At 39.7% G+C, this 25,584-nt stretch overlaps 1 protein-coding gene across 1 annotated transcript in view; it reads right to left on the reverse strand.

Annotated features, from left to right (window-relative positions):
• The window catches only part of LOC140480594 (contactin-associated protein-like 2), a 2,042,618-nt gene that overhangs the window by 286,815 nt on the left and 1,730,219 nt on the right, over positions 1 to 25,584 (reverse strand). Inside the window, exon 16 of the mRNA XM_072575654.1 lies at positions 16,050 to 16,220. Within this exon, the coding sequence (XP_072431755.1) occupies positions 16,050 to 16,220 (171 nt within the window). The remainder of the gene's footprint in view (positions 1 to 16,049; positions 16,221 to 25,584) is intronic.

Raw genomic sequence — 25,584 nt, forward strand, 5'->3', positions numbered from 1 at the left:
GCCATACAAATATTCAACTAAGAAAGCATCTAACCACTACCCCTTGAGTCACTTACAGCGAGTGACTCAACTCTTGATTGTCCACCATCTATGAAGCACGTGTCAGGAGTATGATGGAATACTCCTGATTTGCCTGTTGATTGCAACTCCAACAACACTCAAGAAACAGACAATATCTGTGACAAAGCAACCCAGTTAATTGGCACCTCATCCATAAATATCTACTCCCTCCATCACCAACCCTCAATACAGCAGTGTTTGTACACTACAAGATGTACAACATCAAGCCTCCTTTGATGGAACTTTCCAAACTCATCATCACATCTGGGAAATATATTCTTGTTCCTTCGGTGTTATAGGATCAAAATACCATTCCTAGTTGCATTGTGGGTGTATCTACTGGTTTAGGTATTGGTTGAACAAAGCAGATCATTACCATCAAGAGCAATTAGGGTAGGTGATAGCCAGTTAACCTACATTTCATGAATAAATGTTAAAAAAATACTCACTCCTAACATCTCCCATCCCCACTTTCTAAGCTTCCTGGTCACAAATCTAAAACTATCTCTTTGGCAGTCAGGCTCGAGTATCAGCTGGGATCATGAAACAGTGCCCCTATGCTACACTTTCACTGACATATTTGCTGACCAGACAAAACAGGCTAATAACATACAGCAGTTGTCATCATTATATGACAATGTAACCAATGTAATATCAGAATATAGTAAGAAACTCCACCAGCTATTGCAATTTTCAAAGCTGAACTGTTGTCTGTATTACAAAGTACAAGATGGTTTGGAGCTTCTTGTCTGAAGGTTGGCCCGTCTTCATATATTATTGAGAAGACACACCAAGAAATGCCAACCACATTAATGCCACACATAAAAGATCAGCACAATCTTATGCATAAATGTTGAAACTTTTCTTTATCAAATGTGTGGGATATTACAAATGTTAATGTGTTGTACAGTTATTGGCTACTTGCATGTGCTTGTGTCTAGCTAGATGGCTGGTTTGCAACGCAGAGTGATGTCAGTTCAATTCCCTACACCTACTAAGGTTACAATGAAGGACTCTCATTCTCATCCTCTTCTCTTGCCTGAGATATAGTAACCCACAGCTTAAAGCATCACTTCTTCTAATGGAGAACAGGTCTGTGGTTTGGTAAGACTACGGCAACTTTACATTTTTTTGTGTAAGCACTTGTCGCAGCTGCTCAATGCAAATGGTAGTCAAAATATCCATGGGATAATTTTATGCTCAATATATAAATACGTTTAGAAAAATGTGTTTTAAAGAAAACACTATTTGTTTTTTTCATTTTGCTAAAAGCACCCGATAGATTTTCTGCATAGACCATTATTAAAATATTATTAAAGACCATTATAAACAGAGAAAAATGGCATAATATGGTAATGATTAGTGATTATAATAACATATTAATATATTAAATTATAATAACTGAGGTCACAAATGTCATTAGTGGACATTAAATTAATAAAAAAGTATTTTATAAAACGGTAATGGTTCTACGATAAAACAGGGAATACTGGAAATACTCAGCACATTAGGCAGATCTATGGAGAGACAAATAATGAACATTTTGAGTCAATGAGCTTTCATCAGGGCAGTTCTGGGAAAAATTCATCAACTTGAAATGTAAACTATTTTGTGTTTCCCACCAATCATCCCTGATCTGTTGAGTTATTCCACATTTTCTGCTTTTATTTCAGATTTTCAGCATTGAAAGCATATTGCTTTTGTACAGCAATTATGATACTATTTATATACTATAAGAATCTATTCTGAACATCAACTGTTATGAGTTCAGGTGTGCTGTTGAAACCATTTTTAGGCTGAGTGAGGTTCATAGCTTCTGGAATTTGTCAAACTATCCCACTTTTATAGGAATTAACTTACTTGCATGAAATGCAACTGGGGATGCATCTTGCGAATTTAATCAAATTTTGCGATTTTCACACACATTTATTCCATCTCTTCAAAGGCAGAGAAAACAAAGACTAGAGTTGGATATTAATGCTACCTTGTTTCATAGGCAGTGAACATATAGAACATCAATTATTAAATAAATCTGTAGTTAAATGAGACAAATTAGCTGTGAGTACTGATTTTAAAACAACGTCCTGCGTCCTACATCAATAACCATATGACTGACTTAAACAAAATGACTGCTGATATTTTTCCTGCATTACAACCTTTAGCAATATCAATTTTTATCTTATAAACTTGGCTGACTTCACAAAATCTTGGGACTGATTGTCTGTGACTGTGGGCTGCATATAGGCTTCAGGACCATATCATTAGGATCCACGGGTTTTTGGAGCTGCTGGCAGTGTGCGTTCTGATGCAATTTTCTCAGACATGGTCTCCTAATTGAATCTATTAAGGTGATCTATTAAGGATGTCAGCAGGCGTCTAGACATAATCAGAGGGCCAATACCTTTGGAGCCTCTGCAGTCCCACTGGGTGAGGCATTGAAAGCAAGTTTGGGTCCAAAGACTGGTTTATTGAGGAGGAACCCTTCAAAATGGGCAGAGAAACAAAGCTTTGAAAGGTTTCAAGGTATTAGTCCCTTGGATTGGAGTTTGGCCTCTGGGTACACCATTTGGATTTTTGACATAGCCTTTCCTTCATTTGTTTTATTTTTCCAGCACTGAGCCTCTGGCTACAATGGCCACTCAATTTGTTTCAAGGACACTGCATTCATTAAGAAGGTGGACATGCAGGTGAAGGAGGGTGGAGGCATTCCAGGCAGCAAATCACTTTGAATTAGGACTTTAAGCATCTCAATTAATTGCCGGTCTCTGTGGTTAGCTATCTCCTGGCCACCTCTGGGAAAGTTCTTATGGTAGGAATGTGACAACAGTCATCCTGTTGTGGTTCCTCCCTGATCTCATCAACCACTCACTGCAAGCATGCCACCACAGAGCTAGGAACATTCAATCCTTTGCTGCTATGCTTTTGTGTCCTGTGGACAAAAGCCAGAATATTGATCAATGGCTTTCCAATGCAAAGGGTACAAGATATTTCTCATTGCTATTTACTGTAAAAGTAATTAATGTTGATTTAGTTAGATTGCAAATCATAAGGCTAAGTAATTCATTATTATGTACAGACTGTTGAGAAATCCAATCCTTTGTTTCATTTGTCTCAAGACTCTTTTTAAACTTCAGAGAATTATGTTGGTAAAAATAACTCTTACTTCAAAGGTTTCCATAAAAAGTTCAGTAAAGTTGGAGTTTAACTGAGCATACTCCTTTCAACTCACCAATAGGGATGACTCAGGATCAGAAGACATGAGTTGGGATTGTTTCTTGGTCCTGAATCTGCCTCCACAAAAACAACCAGCAGAGAGGGGCACCTCCTTAATTGTAATGGAAACAGGTCTCTGTCCAATTATGATTGGCAGGTCCATGTTGGAGAGAGAGGGCCAATATAGAATATAGAACACTACAGCACAGTACAGGCCCTTTGGCCATCGATGTTGCGCCGACCTGTCATACCAATCTGAAGCCCATCTAACCTACACTATTCCATGTATGTCCAAATGCTTGTCCAATGATGACTTAAATGTGCTTAAAGTTGGCGAATCTACTACCATTGCAGGCAAAGCATTCCATACCCTTACTACTCTCTGAGTAAAGAAATTACCTCTGACATCTGTCCTATATCTATCACCCCTCAATTTAAAGCTATGCCCCCTTATGCTTGCCGTCACCATTCTTGGAACAAGGCTCTTCCTGTCCACCCTATCTAGCCCTCTGATTATTTTTGGTCGTCTTTGGTCGTCAGAGAAACACTTGACTCCAGTAAAACACAACTAAATGGTTGGATGTTTTATTGTTAAGCAAGGTGTTTTCTAAGCCATTTTAAAAATGCCTCTACCATCTTGGTGGGAGGAATGGGGTTGGGGGGTTGGTCTTATAAATACTGTAACTACACAAGGAGGTCAAAGCTAGGAATCTTTCAGTGAGTATCAGCTTCTGACTCAACAAAGGCACGTCTGGAATATGATGGTGGATTCCCGAGTTGCCTGGATGGGTATGGCTTCTTCAACACTTAAGGAGCTTGACACCATCCAAGCCAAGCAGCCTGCCTGATTGATACCACATCCACAACATCCAGTCCCTTCAGCATTGAGTAATTCAGTAGCAGCAGTGTGTACTACTGATAAGGCATTCACCAAGGCTCCTTAAACAGCACTTTCCAAAGCTATGACCCCTACATGAGGGACAAGTGCAGTAGATACATGAAAATACCACTATTGCAATTTCTCCTCTAAGCCATTCATCATCCTGACTTAGAAATATATCATTAGTGCTTCTGTGTCATTGGGTCAAAGTTTTATGACCACCTCTCAACCAACATTATGAGGCTAACGATATCAAATGGACGTAACAGGTCATGAAGGCAGCGCGCCACCACCTTCACAACAACAATTAGGAATGAGCAATCTTACTGACCCAGCCAGTGAAAACCAGGTCCCCTGAAAGTAATTTGAAAAAGACCTGATGTGCAGTTGTGCCAAACAGCACCTAAGACAGGTCTTGCTGGTTTGATGGAGTTTGCTGATCATAGCAAAACTGCTGTCAGTACCCAGACCCTTTAGTTAATATTGACCTTACAATGACCTCATGCTGGTATCCATCCTCCAACATAGTATTAATGATATGAGCCTTTTACTTGCTGGAAGATCTTTGCAGAAGGGTTTGGTTAGAGGTGATAACCAACTTGATTACCACTCTGCAAGTTCTTCAAATAACTCAATTCTTGCAGTGGCATCTGGGTAATAGTGCTATCAAGAGACTTTTGGGGTTTCTGAAAGTTTGACCTGAGTCAGAGCTTGTTAAACCAGAAATTGATTTGTATCTTGAGCTCATCCTCAAGAAATATCGAGAACATCTTTGGATCATTTTTTTCAGTTTCCTCAGAAAAAAAAGAAAGTATTTATTCTCTGAAGCACCTACTTGTAAATAGTAAGCAATATTTTAAGAGCTCTTCCTCAGGCTCAGTTATGGGGTGTACAAGTAAAGCTGCATATGTTGCTTTAATAGCTGCAGATTGATGAAGGTGTCATTTGCTGCTCAATTCATAATTTTGAAGGTTTGGGTGTTTTTTTGAAAGAGAGTGCTGGGAATTTGATTCCTTCTTCTTCCATGGTTCACTTCTTCCACTACTGACACTCAGTAGCAGCAGTGTGTTCTACCTACAAGGTGCATTGTAGAAATTTGCCAAAGATTCTTGAATAGCACCTTCCAAACCTACTGCCACTTCCATCTAGAGGGAAGACTGCATGGTGGCTCAGTTGTTAGCACTGCTGCCTCACGGCGCCAGAGACCCGGTTTTGATTCCATCCTCAAGCTGTGGGTCTGTGTGGAGTTTGCACATTCTCCCCATACCTGCATGGGTTTCCTCTGGATGCTCTGTTTTCCTCCCATAATCCAAAGATGGGCACGTTAGGTGGATTGATTGTGCTAAATTACCCCATAGTGTCCATGGTTGTGTAGGTTAAGTGTGTTAGCCATGGGAAATGAAGAGTTACAGGGATAGGGTAGGGAGATGGGGCCTAGATGGGATGCTGTTCAGAGAGTCAGTATGGACTGGTTGGGCCGAATGGCCTGTTTCCACACTGTAGGGAATCTATAAAAAAAGGTAGCAGATAAGGGGAACAACACCATTGCAAGTTCTCCTCCAAACCATTCACCATCCTAACTTGAAAATACATCGCCATTCCTTCATTGTCACTAGTTTCAAAATCCTAGAATTCTCTCCTTAATGGTGTGGATCAACCTTTAGTACATGGGCTGCAGCAGTTCAAGAAGTCAGCTCACCACCACCTTCTCAAAGACGATTAGGGATAGGCAATAAATAAAAAAAACTGAAAGAACTGTGGGGACTGGAAATCTGAAACAAAAACAGAAATGGTTGGAAAATTTTAGCAGATCTGGCAGCATCTGTGGAGAGAAATCAGAGTTAATGTTTCAGGTTCAGTGATCCTTTTTCAGAACTGATGGTAACTAGGAAAAGGATTTTTTTAATACAGAAGATGTGATGGGGTGGGGGGAGAATAAACAATACGTTGAGATAGAGCTCAAAGAGAGAGAAAAATATTTGGACAGATAAAGGTGTGGTTAAAGGTCAGTCTGGGGGAATTAAGAGTTGTTAATGGGGACTATTATTGACTGACAATTGGTGGCATGTGGTAGCAATCGATGTGCTGCCAAGGCCTGGTATGTAGGGTGGGGGAAAGCATGGAAAAAGGTGCTCAAGTCCCTAAATTGTTGAACTTGATATTGATATAACTCCAGGAGGCTGTAGGGTTCCCAAATGGAAATGAGGTGTTGTTCTGCCATCTTGTGCTGAACTTTGCTGGAGCACTGCAGAATGCCTGAGACAGAGATGTTTGATAGAGAACAGAATGGTGTGTTGAAGTGGCAAGCAACTGGAAACTCTATTTTGTAGACAGAACATAGGTGTTCTACACTATGTTTTTCCAGTGTAGAGAAGACCAGATTGTGAGCAGCAAAAACAGTACATTAGATTGAGTGAAGTGCAAGGAAAGTGTTACTTCACCGAGAAGGTGTGTTTGGCGCCTTGGGTAGTGAGGAGAAACAAAGTAAATAGCAGGTGCTGCTACACCTTCTGCAATTGCAGGGGAAGGTGCCATGAGACTATATGGGAACATGTTGGGAATGAAGGAGGAGTGGACCAGGGTGTGCTGGAGGGAATGGTCTTTGGAGAAGGCTGATGGGAGGGGACAGGTAATAAATGCTGGCTGAGCCAGCGCCACCACATCCTATGATTGAATTTAAAAACTGTCTGTCCTCTTATTTTTCTTCCTTTTGCTTCCATTTTACTTTTTTATGGTTGTGATTTCTTTAAGAAGTTTTGCTGAGTGTCTTTAAGAGACAAAGGCTCATAGGAGCAAGCTTCAGCCACAAAAGCTGTTCACACCAAATAAAGAGGTGGTGACATCATAGCTTCTTTGGCAGTGAACTGAAGGAAACAAAGTGGTGTGACCAACCAGCCAGTGCACATATGAAAGCTTCTCTTGTTTAAAAAAAACCTTCTTGTGTTTAAAACACAATTTTGTTTGACAGGAGGGCACTGTTGTTAAACTGACTACCGTTTGACTGTAAATGTCAGTTTGACACCAATACTAGTTATGCTTTGGAGATGCTGGTGTTGGACTGGGGTGTACAAGGTTAAAAATCACACAACACCACGTTATAGTCCGACAGGTTTAATTGTAAGCACTAGCTTTTGGAGCGACGTTCCTTCATCAGGTGGTTGTGGAGGACACAATTGTAAGGCACAGAATTTACAGCAAAAGTTTACAGTGTGATGTAACTGAAATTATACATTGAAAAATACCTTGATTGTTTGTTGAGTCTTTCATCTGTTCGAATACCATGATAGTTTCACTTCTTTCATACGTAAATCACAAAACTCTTTTTTAAAAGTTGCATTCTCAGGTTAACTGTAACAATTGGTGCTAGCCAGATAATATGTTGAAGGTGTTAGCCCCCTGTGCTCTCTTTCTGTGTCATGATGTTTAGACTGATTCAGATCTAAAAATGAGATAACAGAGTTTTACATGAAGTCATCCAGTTTTTGAGCAAGGTACAGTGTAACTCTGCAAGTACAAATTCACCCCACAAAGGTGTGTGTGTGTGTGTGTGTGTGTGTGTGTGTGTGTGTGTGTGTGTGTGTGTGTGTGTGTGTGTGTGTGTGTGTGATGGTCACCCGAAGGTCCGAGGTCAAATGTCCTGCACCGCTGAAGTCTGTTGTTTGTTGTGCAGTGCCCGTAGCCTTCCAGTATTTCCCCGGGTACAGGTAGCAGCAAAAAGTGGCCGAGCAGAGGGTGATAGCTAAGTTCCGTACCCATAGGGAGGGCTTCAACCGGGACCTTGGGTTCATGTCACACTACACACACACAGATATTCCTACGCACACACACACGGATACACGGGCACACGTATACACAGACATGCACACAGACACTCACACACACCCCCCTACAGACACTCACACACTCCCACACTCACACATGCATCCTCTCACAGACTTAGACCATTCTACACTCACACGCACACACATATACACTCTCTCTCACAGACACTCACAACTCCCCACGACAGACAGACAGACAGACAGACAGACACACACACACACATACACACACACAGGCGTAGACACTCTACACTCACATACACACACATATACACTCTCTCTTACACTTACAAACTCCACCCCAGACAGACACACACACAAAACCCCACATGCGCACATATACATATATGTTTGTGGGGTGAATTTGTACTTGCAGAGTTGCACTGTAATTTGCTCAAAAACTGCATGAATTCATGTAATACTCTGCTAACTCACTTTTTAGATTAGAATCAGTCTAAACATTATGGCACAGACAGAGAACACAGGGGGCTAACATCTTCAACATTTGGGGCAGTGGCTCAGTGGTTAGCACTGCTGCCTCACAGCACCAGGGTCCCAGGTTCAATTCTAGTCTTGGGCAACTGTCTGTGTGGAGTTTGCACATTCTCCCTGTGTCTGTGTGGGCTTCCTCCGGGTGCTGTGGTTTCCTCCCATAGTCCAAAGATATGCAAGTCAGCTGAATTGGCCATGCTAAATTGCCCATAATGTTAGGTGCATTAGTTAGAGGGAAATGGGTCTGGGTGGGTGACTTCTTTGGAGGGTTGGTATGGACTTGCTGGGCCGAAGGGCCTGTTTCCACACTGGAGGGAATCTAATCATATTATCTGGCTAACACCAATTGTTACAGTTAACCTGAGAATGTAACTTTTTAAAGACTTTTGTGATTTACATATGAAAGAAGTGAAACTATCATGGCCATTCTAACAGATGAAAGACTCAACAAACAATCAAGGTATTTTTCAATATACAATTTCAGTTACATCACACTGTAAACTTTGCTATAAGTTCTGTGCCTTACAATTGCGTCCTCCACTATCACCTGATGAAGGAGTGGCGCTCTGAAAGCTAGTGCTTCCAATTAAACCTGTTGGACTATAACTTGGTGTTGAAAATGTGTTGCTGAAAAGCGCAGCAGGTCAGGCAGCATCCAAGGAACAGGAGAATCGACGTTTCAGGAACATTCCTGAAGAAGGGCTGATGCCCGAAACGTCGATTCTCCTGTTCCTTGGATGCTGCCTGACCTGCTGCGCTTTTCCAGCAACACATTTTCAGCTCTGATCTCCAGCATCTGCAGTCCTCAATTTCTCCTCAAAGATTATAACCTGGTGTTGTGTGGTTTTTAACTTTGACACCAATATGACATGTTTTGGCTGCTGACCTTAATCTTAAACGTGTAAGAAGCCTTTAGATGCTGTACCTTGACAGTTTGTGGTAAAATGTTGCTATCATTTTTGTAAAAGATACAGAGGGCATCCAGTTGCATCAATTTTGGATGTTAAGTAGAGAGAAGGTAAGTCTATCTCCTGGCTATTTAAGTTGGAAATCTGTAATGGAAGCTTATTGTAGTTGGTTGACCGAATGCTTTATGATGCAGGGCTGTCTGATTTCAGTGAGGATTATTTCATAAGCAGTATAATTGATATTCACTACTGCATTGTCACCATGAAGCACCAGATGTACTGAGGATCTGCAACTTTCATGCTGTGATATTTAATTTAGGTCCTGTAGCATAAATATGGGTTACGAGTCAGGCAAAACTGAATAATTTGATGCGCTAGGCCATTTAGCTATATTGTAACATGCTTCCTTCAGCATTTCATGTTGCAAGAGGATAGAGTTCAGTAGAATGAAGACTGACAGTCTTATAGCACATGGACACATGCCATGATGTGGTGATTTTAAGCATGTCTCTTAAAGGTATATTGTGTATTTTCTATGAGATATAACACAACAATTCACTCCTGTTACCAACTGGACTGATGCCTGAAATTCCAGCTCAGAATATGCATTGGCCATGGAAATTCCTAATAATCAAACACAAATGTTTTATCAATAAAGTAGCACCATTAATCACCTTTCAGTGCAGCTGTCACAAAACCTCTTTGCCATTAGTCAAATGAAGCCAAGGATGAACATTATTTTAACACAATAGATTGTATATATTAGACAAATCAACAGATATCCAGGATAATCTACTCCTGAAGTTCAAGTGACAGCTACATTTATTTATAAGTGCAATGAACCAATTTGTTAGGTAACTGGTGTGCATGGACTGCGTGGGTTCATTACTCTTCATATAATTTCTGTGTGAGTGTGATTGAAGTTTAAGAGGAATATTACATGCTGTAGGTCAGTACATTTCCTTGTGAAAAACAACTGCCTGAAGTATTGATTGTAATGGTTAAACATTATTTGATAACTGTTATTAAAGGTCAATGATAATCTTGATAATGACAATAAGATCTGTGTGATCACATATTACATCAATGTAATACTTTAAATCAATGACAGTCTAATAACATGATTTGCATGAGAACTATGCAGCAAACCTCAGTATGTTTTTGTTTATAAATATATAAATTGAATATGTGAATTATGTCCCTTGTATATGACATAGTTGTCTTGAAAATGATTGACAGATTTATCAGTGCTTTCCTTTATTTAATCCTCACAATAAAGCTAAAAAAAGCTTTTATTTTGGCAATTCTCTTTTTATAAATACAATACATTTTCAATGCTGCTGCCTCAGGGATTTTTCCTTTCATTTATAATAGCCATCTTGTATGTCACAGCAAGTTTTCATTGTTCAGCTAAGTGGATAAACTGTCAAGAATGAATCAGTGTCATTAATGACCCATTTTTAAAAAATCTAGTGGCTAAGGGCCATTTACTTATGTTATCATTTCACAATGTAAAATGTAGGAGAAATGAGGCTCATACTCCATTTGGACTTGTATATATTTCTAATTTCTATGATAGATTTGAGAAGATTACAGTGAAGAGAATATCCTTTGTATTGCTGTGAGAATCTGTACAATTGCAATTCTCTCACTAAATATAATTTTAGTCATTTAAAGCTAAAAGGCAAATACGCTAGTTCTGTCAGTAACAGTGACAAGCATATACCTGAATACTGGATGCTAGCAGGTTTAAAATAATAATCAGAAAGGATGGGCAGGAATGCTTGAATTTAGGGTCGGAAGCAATGCTTGGGAGGAGGTAAAACTAGAGAAAATGATAGCACATTGGGAAGCTAGTTTCAAACCATTGACTTTTGTATTAAATACAGTGCATTCAGTTGCACATGAGCAACTTTCTAGGGGAGGCTGGCCATCAATTTCAATGTTAGAGGCAATATTAACATGACTTTTGCAATGTAGCTGTCTGCCTACGGGTTTTGCAGACTTCTTGAAATTTGCCTGTGAGAAGAATACAAGAACATAATGGCAATTGAGGAATTGAAGATGTAACAGAATATATCACTAAGCATGAAACCTTACAGTTAGCTACTTCCTTGCCTGTGTGTGAGAATGGCTTTGTTCACTGTAAATGCTGCAATATTATTTGGATGACTTTGGGGGTTTATGCAATTGATCTCCACTTTGGAACTCTGATCTATCCTGGCAGCATGGGCGCTGCTCTTTTGTTTTATTTCAGTCTACAGATGAGGGCGAAGGTGACTACTGGCTGTCGTATCAACATGGGCATCACAGGGGCAGCAAAAGCCTGCTCCTCATAGACTGCAGCTCCACTGGAGATGCTCCACTAGAAGATACAATTCACAGGAGGGTCAATGGCTGTGCTAGCTGAGACCATGTTTGGCATGTTCAACATTTCATTTCAGGAGACATTTGCCATTTCAGGAGACAGCCACCACTGCCCTAAAACACTTTGTCTTGAATCCTACCATTACAGTATTTCAAATTCAACAGCCACAAAATCCACCATCCGAGTGACTGTTTGCTATTTTGCCAATAATGTAGCCCTTTTCTGCAATTATGTCAACCAGAACAATTGGTTTTCAGCTCTCTCTGACTTTCCACAGGTACAGGGCAAAATTAACTGCCACAGATAGCAATCAAGACACCTGCAAATCACCCAGGAGTATTCATCAACTGCAACATATAGTTAGTGTGTGACCACAAAATACTTTTAATCCGGATGCTTGGGTGTCTGCCATCTTACCTTTAAGCTGCAATAGTCCAACTTCCTTGATCACTTTACATCAAGGAACAGAGACATCATCTGGCTGCTCAGAGTCAAGAGTGACCCACTTAAAAAGTGCTCAATGACAGCAGTGAGGAACTGAACCAAGGCACCCAGGAATGGTACAATTGTAGATACATGACAAAAAGGTGTGCCATTGAGTAAGTGATTGATCTGCTACAAGATCAAGTTTATGTGGCTTAGGAGATTCAGGGTACTCTTCAGTATGCATCAGTCAAGGTCTTCAAAATGGCTTGATATCCTGTGCTTTTTGTATTTCATAAATACCAATGTTTGGCCCTGTAGGAGGACCAAGACACAGAGCACAGAACCTTGTCTGACAAATCCGAAGAGGAAGTACCAGCAGCGGTGAATATCGCTGCCCAGAGTGCTTCAGATGTCTTTGCTATTTTGAGTCTTACCTGGGTTTCCTCAGTCACGTGGAAAAGTCAGTCTCCACACACAATGCCCCACAAATTGCACACCTCTACTACTCTCCCACAAAAAGCAGTATAACACATAACTAAGATTCCTATAACAAATACCCATTACTTGGCACCAATTCATGTTTTACTATTCATGACAAGTTAAAAGGCCAGAAGTTAGGCAACAGCCAAAAATGTGTGACACAGGAACAAAGTAGAAAGAAACTATACACTTGTGGATCTCCAAAAAACAAGATAACAATCTAAACTTGTGCAACTGCTGATCTTTATTTTTTGCTTTCCATCACACTTTTCGATGGTGCAACCTCTAATAATAGAGATAGAGAGAGATTTCTTAGGTCATTGATCTGGCTGTTGAATTGTTTTTGTTCGATTGCCTTCTTGGTGCCACAGCTTGTGAATACTTTGCAAAAAACTGTTCAACCCGCACTTACGCTACCAACGGCTGTACTAGTCACTAGGACATCAGGTTAAGTGGGCAAAAGTGAGGACTGCAGATGCTGGAAATCAGAGTCTATATTGGAGTGGTGCTGGTAAAGCACAGCCGGTCAAGCAGCATTCGAGGAGCAAGAAAATCGATGTTTCGGGCAAAAGCCCTTCATCAGGCCCTGACATCAGGTTAAGTGGTTTTTGTCTGGGTATTGGAGGGGATGGGGAATGTGTAAGAAGTTGAAGCATTTGGAGCTGAGTCCTTTTTTTAACATCATTCCATTCATGGCCGATCCTCATTTCCCCACTAGCAGTGAGTTGAAGCATGCATTTCTGTGGATCAGTGGAGTAATGAACAATTAGAATAGATTTCATCTTAGCTAAGATAGCGGTCATAGCAAGCAGATGATTGTTGAGTGTTTGAATGCTCTTATTTGTTTGCTATGTCTGCTGCTGTATGCTGAGTGCCACTCTTTCCATGGACAAAGATGATATTATAAAAATCTACAACTTCATGACATTAATACTTGAGAAGGATTCCCTGAATCTCTTTGCAATCATGTACAATGTGGCTGGAATTCCTGCTGGTAAATTGTACATTCTGTGCTGATCTATCGAAGTATCATGTTTGTCGATGGAACACAAAACACAGCATCTGCGCTCAGTTGAGCAGAACGTGGAGAGTGTTGCAGTCTCTGACTCCATTTCTCTGCTTGTCACCACCATCTGCTCTTGCTCACTTGTGATGTTGATCCTGCAGGTGCATACAAAGCTATCTGCTTTATGAGCTCCACAGAAGGAGTTGGTGCATAGTTTGCATGAATCGTATGATGGGGCAGCCTTTCAGAATACCTCTACTGAGTGGCTTGAAGGCCCTCTGGGAGATTAAAGATATGAATTGGAACTATCAAGAATGCTTTGAGTACTCATGTTCTATTCACTCATGACATCAAGTCATCAAGAAGGAGTGTTATGTGTCATGGCACTGTCTTATATTTTTGTCTGTCACCACGTAGCCTGAGAGGCTGTCATCACATCATCTCTGTCAGCCAGGCATAGTGAGACTCTGCTGACACCCAGTCCCACCTCTGAACTTATCTCTCCTGCCATACTTAGGCATTACACCACTTTTGGCATTGAATCCATGAGCATGGCACCACAATACTGTTGCTGGCTTTATGGACAACCTCCAGCCACAACTCATTCGTTTTGCTGGCAGGCTTCTCCCTCCCATTAGCTGACAGCATCACAACGAAGGAGGTGCCATGAAACAATGCGCAGTCTTTGAACACACATATTTCCTTCTGTTTTGCTTCCAACTCCAAAATCCAGCAAATTTCATGTTTGGAACATCTCTTTAAATAATACAGTAATACAAGTTGTCATCATGCCTATTCAAGAGAATCGGAGAGAAACTACAGAAATGCAATGACTGGGACAATATGCCACTGACAGATACACTATAGGATCCATACCCCATTACCCAAATCCTAGTTCCTGTGAAAATAAAGTGTTGCCTAATAAATGGCATTACTAATATATCTCTTTTCCGTTAACTTTACATTTTCTTACCTTGGTATACTGTGTGTTTACTATTTGTAAACAGAAATGTTTCCTAGTAAAGTATCTTTCATGAAGAAGAAATAAAATGGACAAATTGTTATTTGATTAATGGTATTCTGCCAACACTTTGATAAAGGGAAATCCTATGAGAATGAAATTCCATTCCAAGGATTCTGATGCCTCATCTTGCTGATGACCGACCAGCAATGTGTAAAAACAATTAGCTTTTCTAAACTTACAGATGTTTATAAAACATCATGCATGAACAATCTTCGATCTTTGTCAACTGTTCATTTGATCTGGGTAAATAGAGATGGATGGGACAGAGTTCTGTTGTTTGTTGGAATTTATCATTAGGCTCATCCTACAAGGGTTTACAAACTGACTGAAGGTGAAAAGTTCTCTCGGTCACACAATTTAAACATGATTCCTGAACTTTTCACAATTAAGAGTTTTAGATGTAATGTTATATTGTGTGCTTGAGATAGTTTTGGTCTGAGAATACCATGGAACAGAATTCTAGGTATATTTCTTTAAAATATCGTTGCAGCAACACTGAAATATTTCAAATTAAGTTGGAAAGGTCCTCACAGCTCCAGGAACCGGGGTTTGATTCCAGCCTTGGGCGTCTATCTGTGTGGAGTTTGCACATTGTCCACATGTCTGTGTGAATTTCCTCCAGATGCTCCAGTTTCCTCCCACAGTCCAAAATGTGCAGATTAGGTAGATTGGCCAAGCTAAATTGCTCAGGGTGTCCAGGGGTGTGCAGGTCATGCGGCCTATCAATGGGAAATGTAGGATTACTGGAATTGTGAAGTGGGGTGGGATAGGATACGGGGTTGGATCTGAGTGGGATGCTCTTCAGAGGTTTTGTTTGAACTCGATGGGCTAAATGGCCTGCTTCCATACTGTAGGGATTCTATGATCTACATGCTGCAAAAGTCTTGGTATACGTTTTAAAATATTGGTGGACTGTTCCATATGTTCTGCATTAACACGAAAATATTTTAAATTATGTTTTAAATTGGAAAGCTGTATTTATGCTGCAGCTAGAGTTTTAGCAAAGTGGTGGCAGATTACTCCTCAAGGTGGTGTCAGAGCTCTGGCCAAACCAGCTGCAGTATTACATTGATGTCTGCACTGTACAGTTATGCAATAGTCCTTGAGAGTGAAACATGATAATTGGTTCCCATTAACTTCAGGATTTTAGTACAACCACATCAATGTGTTATGGACATAATTTATACGGACATCCTTTAGATTAAACTTTTGTTTGTACTTGTTATAGGTACCTTTTATGTGGTTAATTTTAATACTATTTATATTTATTCTTATAGTAACACAGAAATATTAATGATGCTTACCAATTAATTATATCTAACTATTGTCGACATAGTCAAAAGAGATCTGCATTTTTGCAGAACAACTTACATTTCAGCTCAAGCCTGATAAAGTCTGTGTTGCCCAAGTTTTCGAGAAATACTCCATAAGGAACTGAGGTCTTGAAGTAAAATGAGATGTCAGCACTGGTCTCTCCATGGAAAGTTGAGAAGTGCAGATAGGATGAAGGTGTATTGAATGAGGCAGCATTCCAATAGTTTCCTAATAGAGATGGAGAGAGAGGGAGAAATGACAGTAACTGATTCGACAAGTTGCCTTGAATAATAAGTGATGCAGTGATGGAACAGCTGGCACACTGATAAAACGTCAAAGCTTTCCAAAATCTCATCAGTTATGATACAAAGGGAACATTACTTGCACAGGAGAAATTAACCTTATGCTTAGTAATTCATCCTGTCACTTTTATAGCAACACATGCACAGGCATACAATGCTTAGCGGGGATAGCTGTCACTTACAATAAACACACAGTGGTTACTTTCTATAGATTGTAGATCTAGTTAGTCACTGGAGACTGGAAAGTTTAAAGATTTAAACTACTTGGACTGTGGTTCACTCTCAGAAACAATTTAGTTGATTTAAGCACTGACTTATGACAAGATCTGTTGCCGTCATCATATTTGCACAACATGGTTTGTGTGCGGTAAGAAAACAAGTATAAAGGTTTAAAGTGAGTTATTTGCATGGAGCAGCCAGAAAATCATATTTATTCAGAGGGATCTTACATCAGATTTGGAATAAACATAGATGGTGAGATGGAGTCTGATAGTGTACAACTCAAATAAATAGTCCATTCCTTCTATGCCTTTAGCCAAAAAGCTTCAATTTAGAATAAAAGTATTTTTAATCACCCTGTTTGGATAAGATTTGACACACCATTGGTGCCCTTGGAGCTTGAGAAGATCTTCTAGCTACAGGTTATGGCACTACCACTGTGCCAGAAGAAGCAATAACTTCAATTTAAATGTTACAGTTGTGATTCTGAAAGATGCCTTTAGGGCTATTAATTTGGGCATGGTGATACAAGAATTAAATACAGAATTTTTAAAAGATCTGTCTTCTGGTATCGTGTGTAAATGATTAGACTTCCATGTGTGTGCCAATGTTACTTGACAATGGACAGTAGCAAAGTATGCACACAAATGCACATTCTCCATCTGAAGTTATGGGCGGCACAGTGGCACAGTGGTTAGCACTGCTGCCTCACAGCGCCTGAGACCCAGGTTCAATTCCCGCCTCAGGCGACTGACTGTGTGGAGTTTGCACGTTCTCCCCGTGTCTGCGTGGGTTTCCTCCGGGTGCTCCGGTTTCCTCCCACAGTCCAAAGATGTGCAGGCCAGGTGAATTGGCCATGCTAAATTGCCCATAGTGTTAGGTAAGGGGTAAATGTAGATGTAGGGGTATGGGTGGGTTACGCTTCGGCGGGGCGGTGTGGACTTGTTGGGCCGAAGGGCCTGTTTCAACACTGTAAGTAATCTAATCTAATCTTATCAAAGAATATTAAACAACAGCTGCAAACCGAGCTGAGGTCAGCTACGTGTCACATAATTCTGGCCTGTTTGGCATAATACATCAAAGAATGCATTAACAACCATAGAATCATTAACAAACATTGTCATTTAACATTATGTCTACTTCAACAAAACAAAGACAAATGTTATAAATGATCATCTAAGAATGTAAACCTGTACTGGTAGACCAACATTGGCTACCTTGACTGGTTTTCCATTGAACTTGTCCACTGTCATTCAGTGTCTGAGATTGGGTTTCATACAGCCAATACAACCCAAAGTAAACTTCCTGGATTTGGAAAGATCAACCACAGATCAAGACACAATTTTATTGCTTTTGCCCAAGCAAATCTGGCAAGCTTACTTTGGTTTAGGCTAATGGTTGGAGAACATGAAGACTGCAGATGCTGGAAATCAGAGTCGAAAGTTGGTGCTGGAAAAGCACAGCAGGTAAGGCAGCATCTGAAGAGCAGAAGAATCGACGTTTTGGGCATAAACCCTTCATCAGGAATGAGAGGCAAACAGTTGCATGATATAATGATGCCATGGGTTTGTGATCCTGACACAAGCAAAACCAATATCGAAATTAGCTATATCAACTCATGTTGTTAGTTTTGCCCCAGCACAGAATTGTGATAGATTGGAAAGGTCATGAGAGCTATCGTCTTATCAATTCTTTGAAGTAATCTGTCTGTATTAAATATGCATAATTCACAATTATACATTTGCAGGGAAAAAGCAAACTTTTTGACAATCCTATTTGGCTTTTTTGAGCCTTTTTTAAAAAAAGGTAACCTGTTCAAACATGTTATGACACACTTCTGCAGCCAAAAAGATCTGAATCAAGACCTCCTAACCGAGAGGTGGTCACTACCACTTCACCACAAAAATTTGCGACTGATTTTAAATCTTGTACAAATTTTCAACCAACTGTAAAGTTACTTTGAAAAGTAAGTTAAACAAACAAAACTCCAACTGCGGTTTAAAGTTGCAACAAATAATTGAAGAAGCCTAATTAAACTGATGTCAACAGAAAATGTTCAGTAGGGCTCTCAGAGAAGCACAGTTTGTTGCTGAAAACATGATAGATAAAGTTGGAACAGATTAACTCATCAGCTGACAAAAGTGGAGGCTATTAATATAATGAAGGCTATTATGAATTTGGAAAGGAAATTATTAGTAATCAAACTGACATCAACATAACATTTCAGAAGATCTTTAAAAGCCTGCATTAATTAAAAGCAGTCACGTCAAATCAAAAGTATGTAGACTTAACAAAAGATCACTTTTCAAAACTCGAAACAGAATGGGCCAAATATTACAGCCAACAAATAGGTAGCTGATAGTTCAGCTGATTAAAAAGTACTGGGTCATTGAGTTATTAGAAACCCAATTTATTACTGAGTGGCCCAATGCTTACTCCACACTTGGTTGACCCAGCACAGCCAACATAGAAGGGCTTATCTAGTGCAGCAGGGAGGATGTACATCCATAATCTCAACACTCCACAAAATTCAGAAAGATTGCAGAAATTACTTAAATTAAGCTTGAAGGTTTAAATCACTTACACTTTTGACTCTAACTTTCTAATAGCTAATTCCTCAGTGGAGACATAATCTATCACTATATTCTAAACAATGACAGCATCAAACTGAGTAACCAGCAAATGGTGAATTATTTTGTTTCCCCAAGTCTATAGTACCCATAATGCGTCATGCATTATGTACCAGTTAAAGATTGATGTGAACTCACATATTGGATTATGGATGTAGGTTTGCTCGCTGATCTGAAAGGTTCATTTTTCGACGTTTCGTCACCATACTAGGTAACATCTTCAGTGAGCCTCCGTACGAAGTATGGTGACAAAATGTCTGAAAATGAACCTCCAGCTCAGCGAGCAAACCTATACCCAGAACCTCAACCTGAGCTACAAATTTTCTCAAAGCTCGCTAATAATGGCTTATTTCATGACCAGCACCATATTATCAGATCCACAACTCCCAAACAAAATTAATATTATCAAGCTCCTAGTTTTTAATTATCATGGAATAAACTGGCTATGATTTAGAATTTTAAAACATTTTCTCCCAACCTCTTAACTGTACTGAATTTTCCAGGTTCTGCCTTATATTTCTCAGCTTCTGGTTCTGTTTGATACATACAACTTCCATGATATTTTTAATTATTTATGCACAAGAAGTGGATGTCACTGGCTAGGCCAACATTTATTGCCTATCCCTAAATGTCCAGAGGGCAGTAAATAATCAACCAATTTGCTGTGGGTCAGGAGTCACATGTAGGCCAGACCAGGTAAGGATGGCAGTTTTCTTCCCAAAGGAACATTAATGAACCACACAGGTTTTTCTGTCATCATTAGACTCAATTTCAGATTTTTTACTTAATTTAAATTCCATCATCTGCATGGTAGGATTTAAACCTGTGTCCCTGTGTTATGGACTAAGCCAGACCACTCAAAACATTCTTAAGCAGGCAGCTCAGACCATAACTTTGCAATTTGTTTCAGTAAGTGTACAGTGAAAATTACCCAGAGTAAGTTGACTACTAGATCTTAAAACAGACAAAAATTTATTCACAAAAGTACACAATGAAGCACAGAGAACAGAATAAAGAACCCCTACAGAACTCAACTGATCCAACTAGACTAATTATGCTGTTCTGAATATACACAACGGTCCCAATAAGCAAGCTCCCTTTAAAAACCAGTATAAATGAACACATGCTTATAGGCTGAAGTTGAAGGGCAGAGAGAGAGAGAGAGAGAGAGAGAGAGACAGAGACAGAGAGACAGAGAGAGAGAGTTTCCACATAGCTCCCTATTGAACCTCACCAGTTTAGGACTGAACTAAAACGGCTCAGCTCAGTAGCTAGAGAGCTGACCACACTCCGCTTTCTTTATACAGGTCACTTCTAAAACATGACCACTTTGGCCTGATGTCTCATCTGTTCACATATAAACAAAAGGCTTCTCAAAATCCTTTTCATCTATGTACCAAATCAGACAGATTGGAGCCCAGTCTGGTTTATTACCCTTCTGAAAAAAATCAAGGACAGAGTCTCCTTGAGCCAAGGAACAGCTTTTAGAAAAAAAAAGGGACTAATTTTGTGACACCTGGAACATTGCCTGTGCCTCTGCATTAACAGTCCAGCAATAGTACCACAAGAGTGTTGCTTCCCCCAAAGGTAGGTGAGAGATCTGCCTCATGTCTCTGTGAGGGCTGTTTTTGAATTATATATTGTGAGGTAAATGCAAAGGAACTTCAGATTTTTCTTGAATCTCTAAATAATGCCATTGTCTCCATTCCAAACAATTATAGGATCTGTAACTACAAAAGTGACTCTTTGATACTTTGATTAAATGGAGCAGGGTTATCAGAACTGTTTGACAAACTCTGGCCAGAATATTATGACCACGGTGATAAAAGTATATAATACATTATAATGAAATTTATGATCTAAAGTTGAGGAAAATGTTTTTCTTTCACTTTCAAATCTGTGAAGGTAAGTTGATTTTTTTATTCAAAGACAGAAACTCAATTGTTTCAGCATTTGGGTCAAAAAAGCCTTTTGCAAGAAAATATGTCATTTGAACTAAATTCCCAAACTCACCACTTGGTGATAAAATTGCTGAAATGATTGCTAATTATGCTCAGAGACAGATAAGTGGAGAGTAGACAGTAGGTCCAGTTCAGAGAGCAAAAATCCATACCAGTGGAGAGTCAGTTTAATTTTGGCAGTCTCCAGACCATCAGAGCTGGAAAAAAGTCTCTGCTGTAGCACTCCAAGTAGGCAGGGTTGGTAAAAGTTGAGTAGAAGAATGACAATGAGTTAGCCTGTGTCTTTACATCTTGGGGAAAGACCGTGGTGGAGAGAGTAGTAAGTGATAAATGTGTGGAAATTTGCTGACAGGAGATTGTAACAAATTAGAGTTAAAGTGAGAAGATGTAGGTGAAACTTCACTGGGGTTGAGTGTCTGTAAAGGTCAAAGGGTTAAATTTTTCTTTTTTTAAATGTTTTGATCTTTGCAAATTATATCCGTTGTTTTTATTTTCACTTGTATAATAACCCTATGTTCTTTTGATGAAAGTACATGAGCAATCTTGTGTGAACATGTTCAGTGATTGATTGGCATGGTAATTAAGATAAAACCTATTGTCTATCAAGTCAGGTTTCACTCTGGAATCTGAGTTTCCAATATTGCCATCAACTGGAATCATAGCAACTCCTCGTGATAAATTTGGTAATGAGGGCATTTGAATGGAAAGGTGGTGGATGGTGGAGCAATCACCTTCCTGTCTCCATCCCAATAAAGTCCATGCTTGAAGATATGTTGATGGCATCCATGTCCCATTGCCAAATGAGGCCCTAAAGTAGACACAATTTAAATAATTTACTACTCAAAGGCTTCACCCTGCAGTCACTAGTATTACTCTCACGGCAGGTGGAGGTGAGAAGTACCCATATGGTGTGAACCTTGGTAAATCCATGTTGGTTTGGGTGCAGCCTCCCAAGATTTGAGGTCACATGATCAAAGCCACTCAGTGCCTGATTGAGGAACCCAACTTTGTAAAGGAGGGGGCTACACAGAGCCCACTCCTCCTTTTACATAGAAACAGGAGGAGGCCATTCAGTCTCTCAAGCTAATTCCATTATCAATGAGACCATGGCAGATCTGTGGCCTAACTCAATGTATCTGCCTTTGGCCCATATCTCTCAATACCTTTCCTTAACAAAACCAGAGGACATAGTCTCAGAATAATGGCTCACACATTTAAAACACAGATGAGAAATTTCTTCTCTCAGAGGGAAGAGGGTCTGTGGAATCATTTATTGTCAGATGCTCCAAAAGCTGTGTCATTCAGTATATTTAAGGTTGAGCTGGACAGATTTTAATCAGTAAAGGAGTCAGGGGTTATCGGGATAAAGCAGGCAAGTGGAGTTGAGGATTATTAGATCTAGCATAATCTCATTGAAAGGCAGAGCAGATTCGATGGGCTGAATGGGCTGAATCTGCTCCTGTATCATACAGTCTTCTGGAAAAGTGCTGTCTGTAGGGCTTCTGTAAGATGTCTGACAAAAAAAGGATTATCTTGTTATTCTTATCAGTGGTGGTGCATTCATTTTGCAAACAACAAATGTGACATTGAAAATGACAGTGCCTCCATGCTGTTTAGACAACAATTAATGTTCACAGCAAAATCACTGCAAATTTACAGCTCATCAATATGTGATGGCTAGGAAAGAATAAAATTAATGCATGCTACATTAATTTGATTAATGATGTTCAATTTGATGCATTTCTTTGGACCTGTACATCTTTACAGCTCCACTCTTTCACATTATATACCAGATCATTTGCAAAACAATATTTCCTGCAGATGTAACTTCTGTTATGGTTGGTCGTATCTGCTTGGCTCAAATGCAACTGCCTGTGATCAGGAAATTGAATAGGTACGAGTCTTTGCCTATCACCTAAGTTGCTGTTATTCATGTATGCATCATGGCAGTAAATGTTGGCTATTCCATCATAAAAGGGGCATCAATGCTTATTGTTGCACTATGTTTTGATTAAGTTAATCAGACAGGGTTTAGAAACCAGAATGTAATGAAAAACAAGGCACATAAAGGACTTGGAGTGACAGATAGCATTAAACATTGTAAAACATTAGATGGGCTCATAGTAAGACAGAACAAAATAACTCCAACTTATGTTCACATCCTAGTTATTGGGGATGCCTAATGTGTGGTAAGTAAGATTTGTGAGCTTCATGTGCCAATAGACATGGGAAAATAAAATGCCTTGGTGATATCAAAGACCTGGCTCAAAAATCATATCATTAGACATCAAATATTCCTAGATACAAGATGTTCACAAAAGATATGGAAGGAGAAAGTACAGAAAGTAGTGGTAGTGATTAACAAGAATGTTACGCTGCTTTAGAAGGAGCATATCCTAGAGTAGGCAAAGACAGATTCTATTTAGATGGAAATAAGAAAAAAATATAGATTCACCACTATACTACTGGGTATATTTTACAGACCACCCACGAGTAGGAAAAATGTAAAGTCATAAATTTACAAGGTAATTATATACAGCATTGGTGAGACACATCTGGAATATTGTGAAACCTAAACAGAAATTGCTGGAGTGATTCAGCAGTATCTGTGGAGAGAAAGCAGAGTTCTGTTTCAGGTTCAATGATCTTTCTTCAGGATGCTTAGTAACTAGAGCAATGTGGTATATATACTGAAGATAGGAATTGGGGAAGGTATAAGTGAATTGGTAAAGATGGATCCCTGAGAGTTAGGCAGATGAAAAGGATGGATAATGGTATCCCAGGGAGAAAGAAAAGCTGATAATGGGGACCATAAGTAGATGAAAATAGATTGATTATGTTGTAAGCAGCCTATGTCATGCCAGGGGCATGGGGGTGATAAAGAGTACTGGACTGGAGGCCATAGCAGGGAGGTGAGGCCCAAACCAGGCACCATAGTGGGGAGGCAAGTCCCAGATCGGAAGGTGTACTGGGGATGCGAGTCCTGGAGGCAAGCCCTGAATTGGAGATGGGGTCTCACGGGGAGGCAAGGCCTTGTGGACTGGAAACAAGACCTCAAGTTTTGGTCTCAAGCCCAGTGTAGTCTGGAGTCTAGGTGCTAGTACGGATTGGGGTGAAAGGACTGCAAATCAAGTACTTTCTTTTCCTTTTTATTGTTATGCTGGACTTTTATTTCCTAATCTTTCAATTTTATGCCAAGTATTTTAGTTTCTGTGCCTGGATATCTTGTAGCAATGATGGCGAAGTATGTGGCAATATTGCAAACTTTTCAATGCACTTATTTGAGTGCGCGTGACAATAAAACTAATTCAATTCAAGGACATAGAGGAAAATGTTCATGTTTTAAAATTATTGAACTTGGTAGTGAGTCCTAAAGGCTGCAGGGTCCCCAAGTGGAAAATCAAATGCTGTTCTACCAGTATGCACTGAGTCTCGTTGAAGCATTGCAACAGTTAGCTAGGGAACACAACGGCTTTTTGAAGTGATAGCAACTGAAAGCTCAGGGTCATTACTGAGGACAGAACCTATGTGTCCCACAAAATTGGAATATTGGATGCAGTTTTTGTCTTCTTACCTGAGGAAGAATGTTCTTGCTATAAAGGGAGTGCAGTGAAGATTTATCTAGTTGATTCCTGGGATGTTGGGACTGACGTATGAGGAGAGATTGAGTTGGTTAGGTTTGTATCCACTAGCGTTTAGAAGAATGGTGGGAGGAGGGATCTCATAGAAATCCAGAAAACTCTAGCAGGACCAGACAAGTTGAATGAAGGAAGGGTGTTCTTGATGTTGTGGGAGTCCAGAACCATGGGTCAAAGTTTAAGGATAGGGAATGAAACCTTTAGAACTGAAATGAGGAGACATTTTGTCTCGGGGAGTGGTGAGCCTGTTGAACTCATTAAAATAGTAACTGTACGAGGCCAAAATATGATGTGTTTTCAAGAAGGATGTAGCTATTACTTCTGAGACGAAAGGGATCAAGGGATATAGAGGGAGGCCAGAATTACATTACTGACTTCAATGATCAGCTATGATATAATGAACAATATTGTGGAAGGGAACAGTCAGAGGAAGGAGTTGGAACAAATGTTAGTTAATTATTCTCTGTTATACTTTAAGAAATAAAGTTGTTAAATTTTACTTTAAATAGTTCTTGGCCTCTCAAACTTTCACAGATTACTGCATGGGATAAATCTTTTTTTTGAGTTGCTGGTTTAAATTAAGCAACTCAATTACCCCGTGTGGTAACAGTTTGGGGACTCGCATCCATGATTTGAACAGGTTTAGACAGATTGGAATAGATCTGGGCTACGAAAACATCCCAGCAGATTTAAACACTTGCAGGTTAGTGTCCTAAATAAAACGTAGGTGAGACAACTTGGTTAATTTTGGTGACTTGTGGTTGATTAAATTAAAAATGAGAGGAATGGCTCTTAAAATTGCAAGAGAAGTTCTGGGATTTGATAATGATTCCTAAATTTGC

Source organism: Chiloscyllium punctatum, chromosome 8 (assembly GCF_047496795.1).
Source record: "Chiloscyllium punctatum isolate Juve2018m chromosome 8, sChiPun1.3, whole genome shotgun sequence".
Lineage (NCBI taxonomy): Eukaryota > Metazoa > Chordata > Chondrichthyes > Orectolobiformes > Hemiscylliidae > Chiloscyllium > Chiloscyllium punctatum.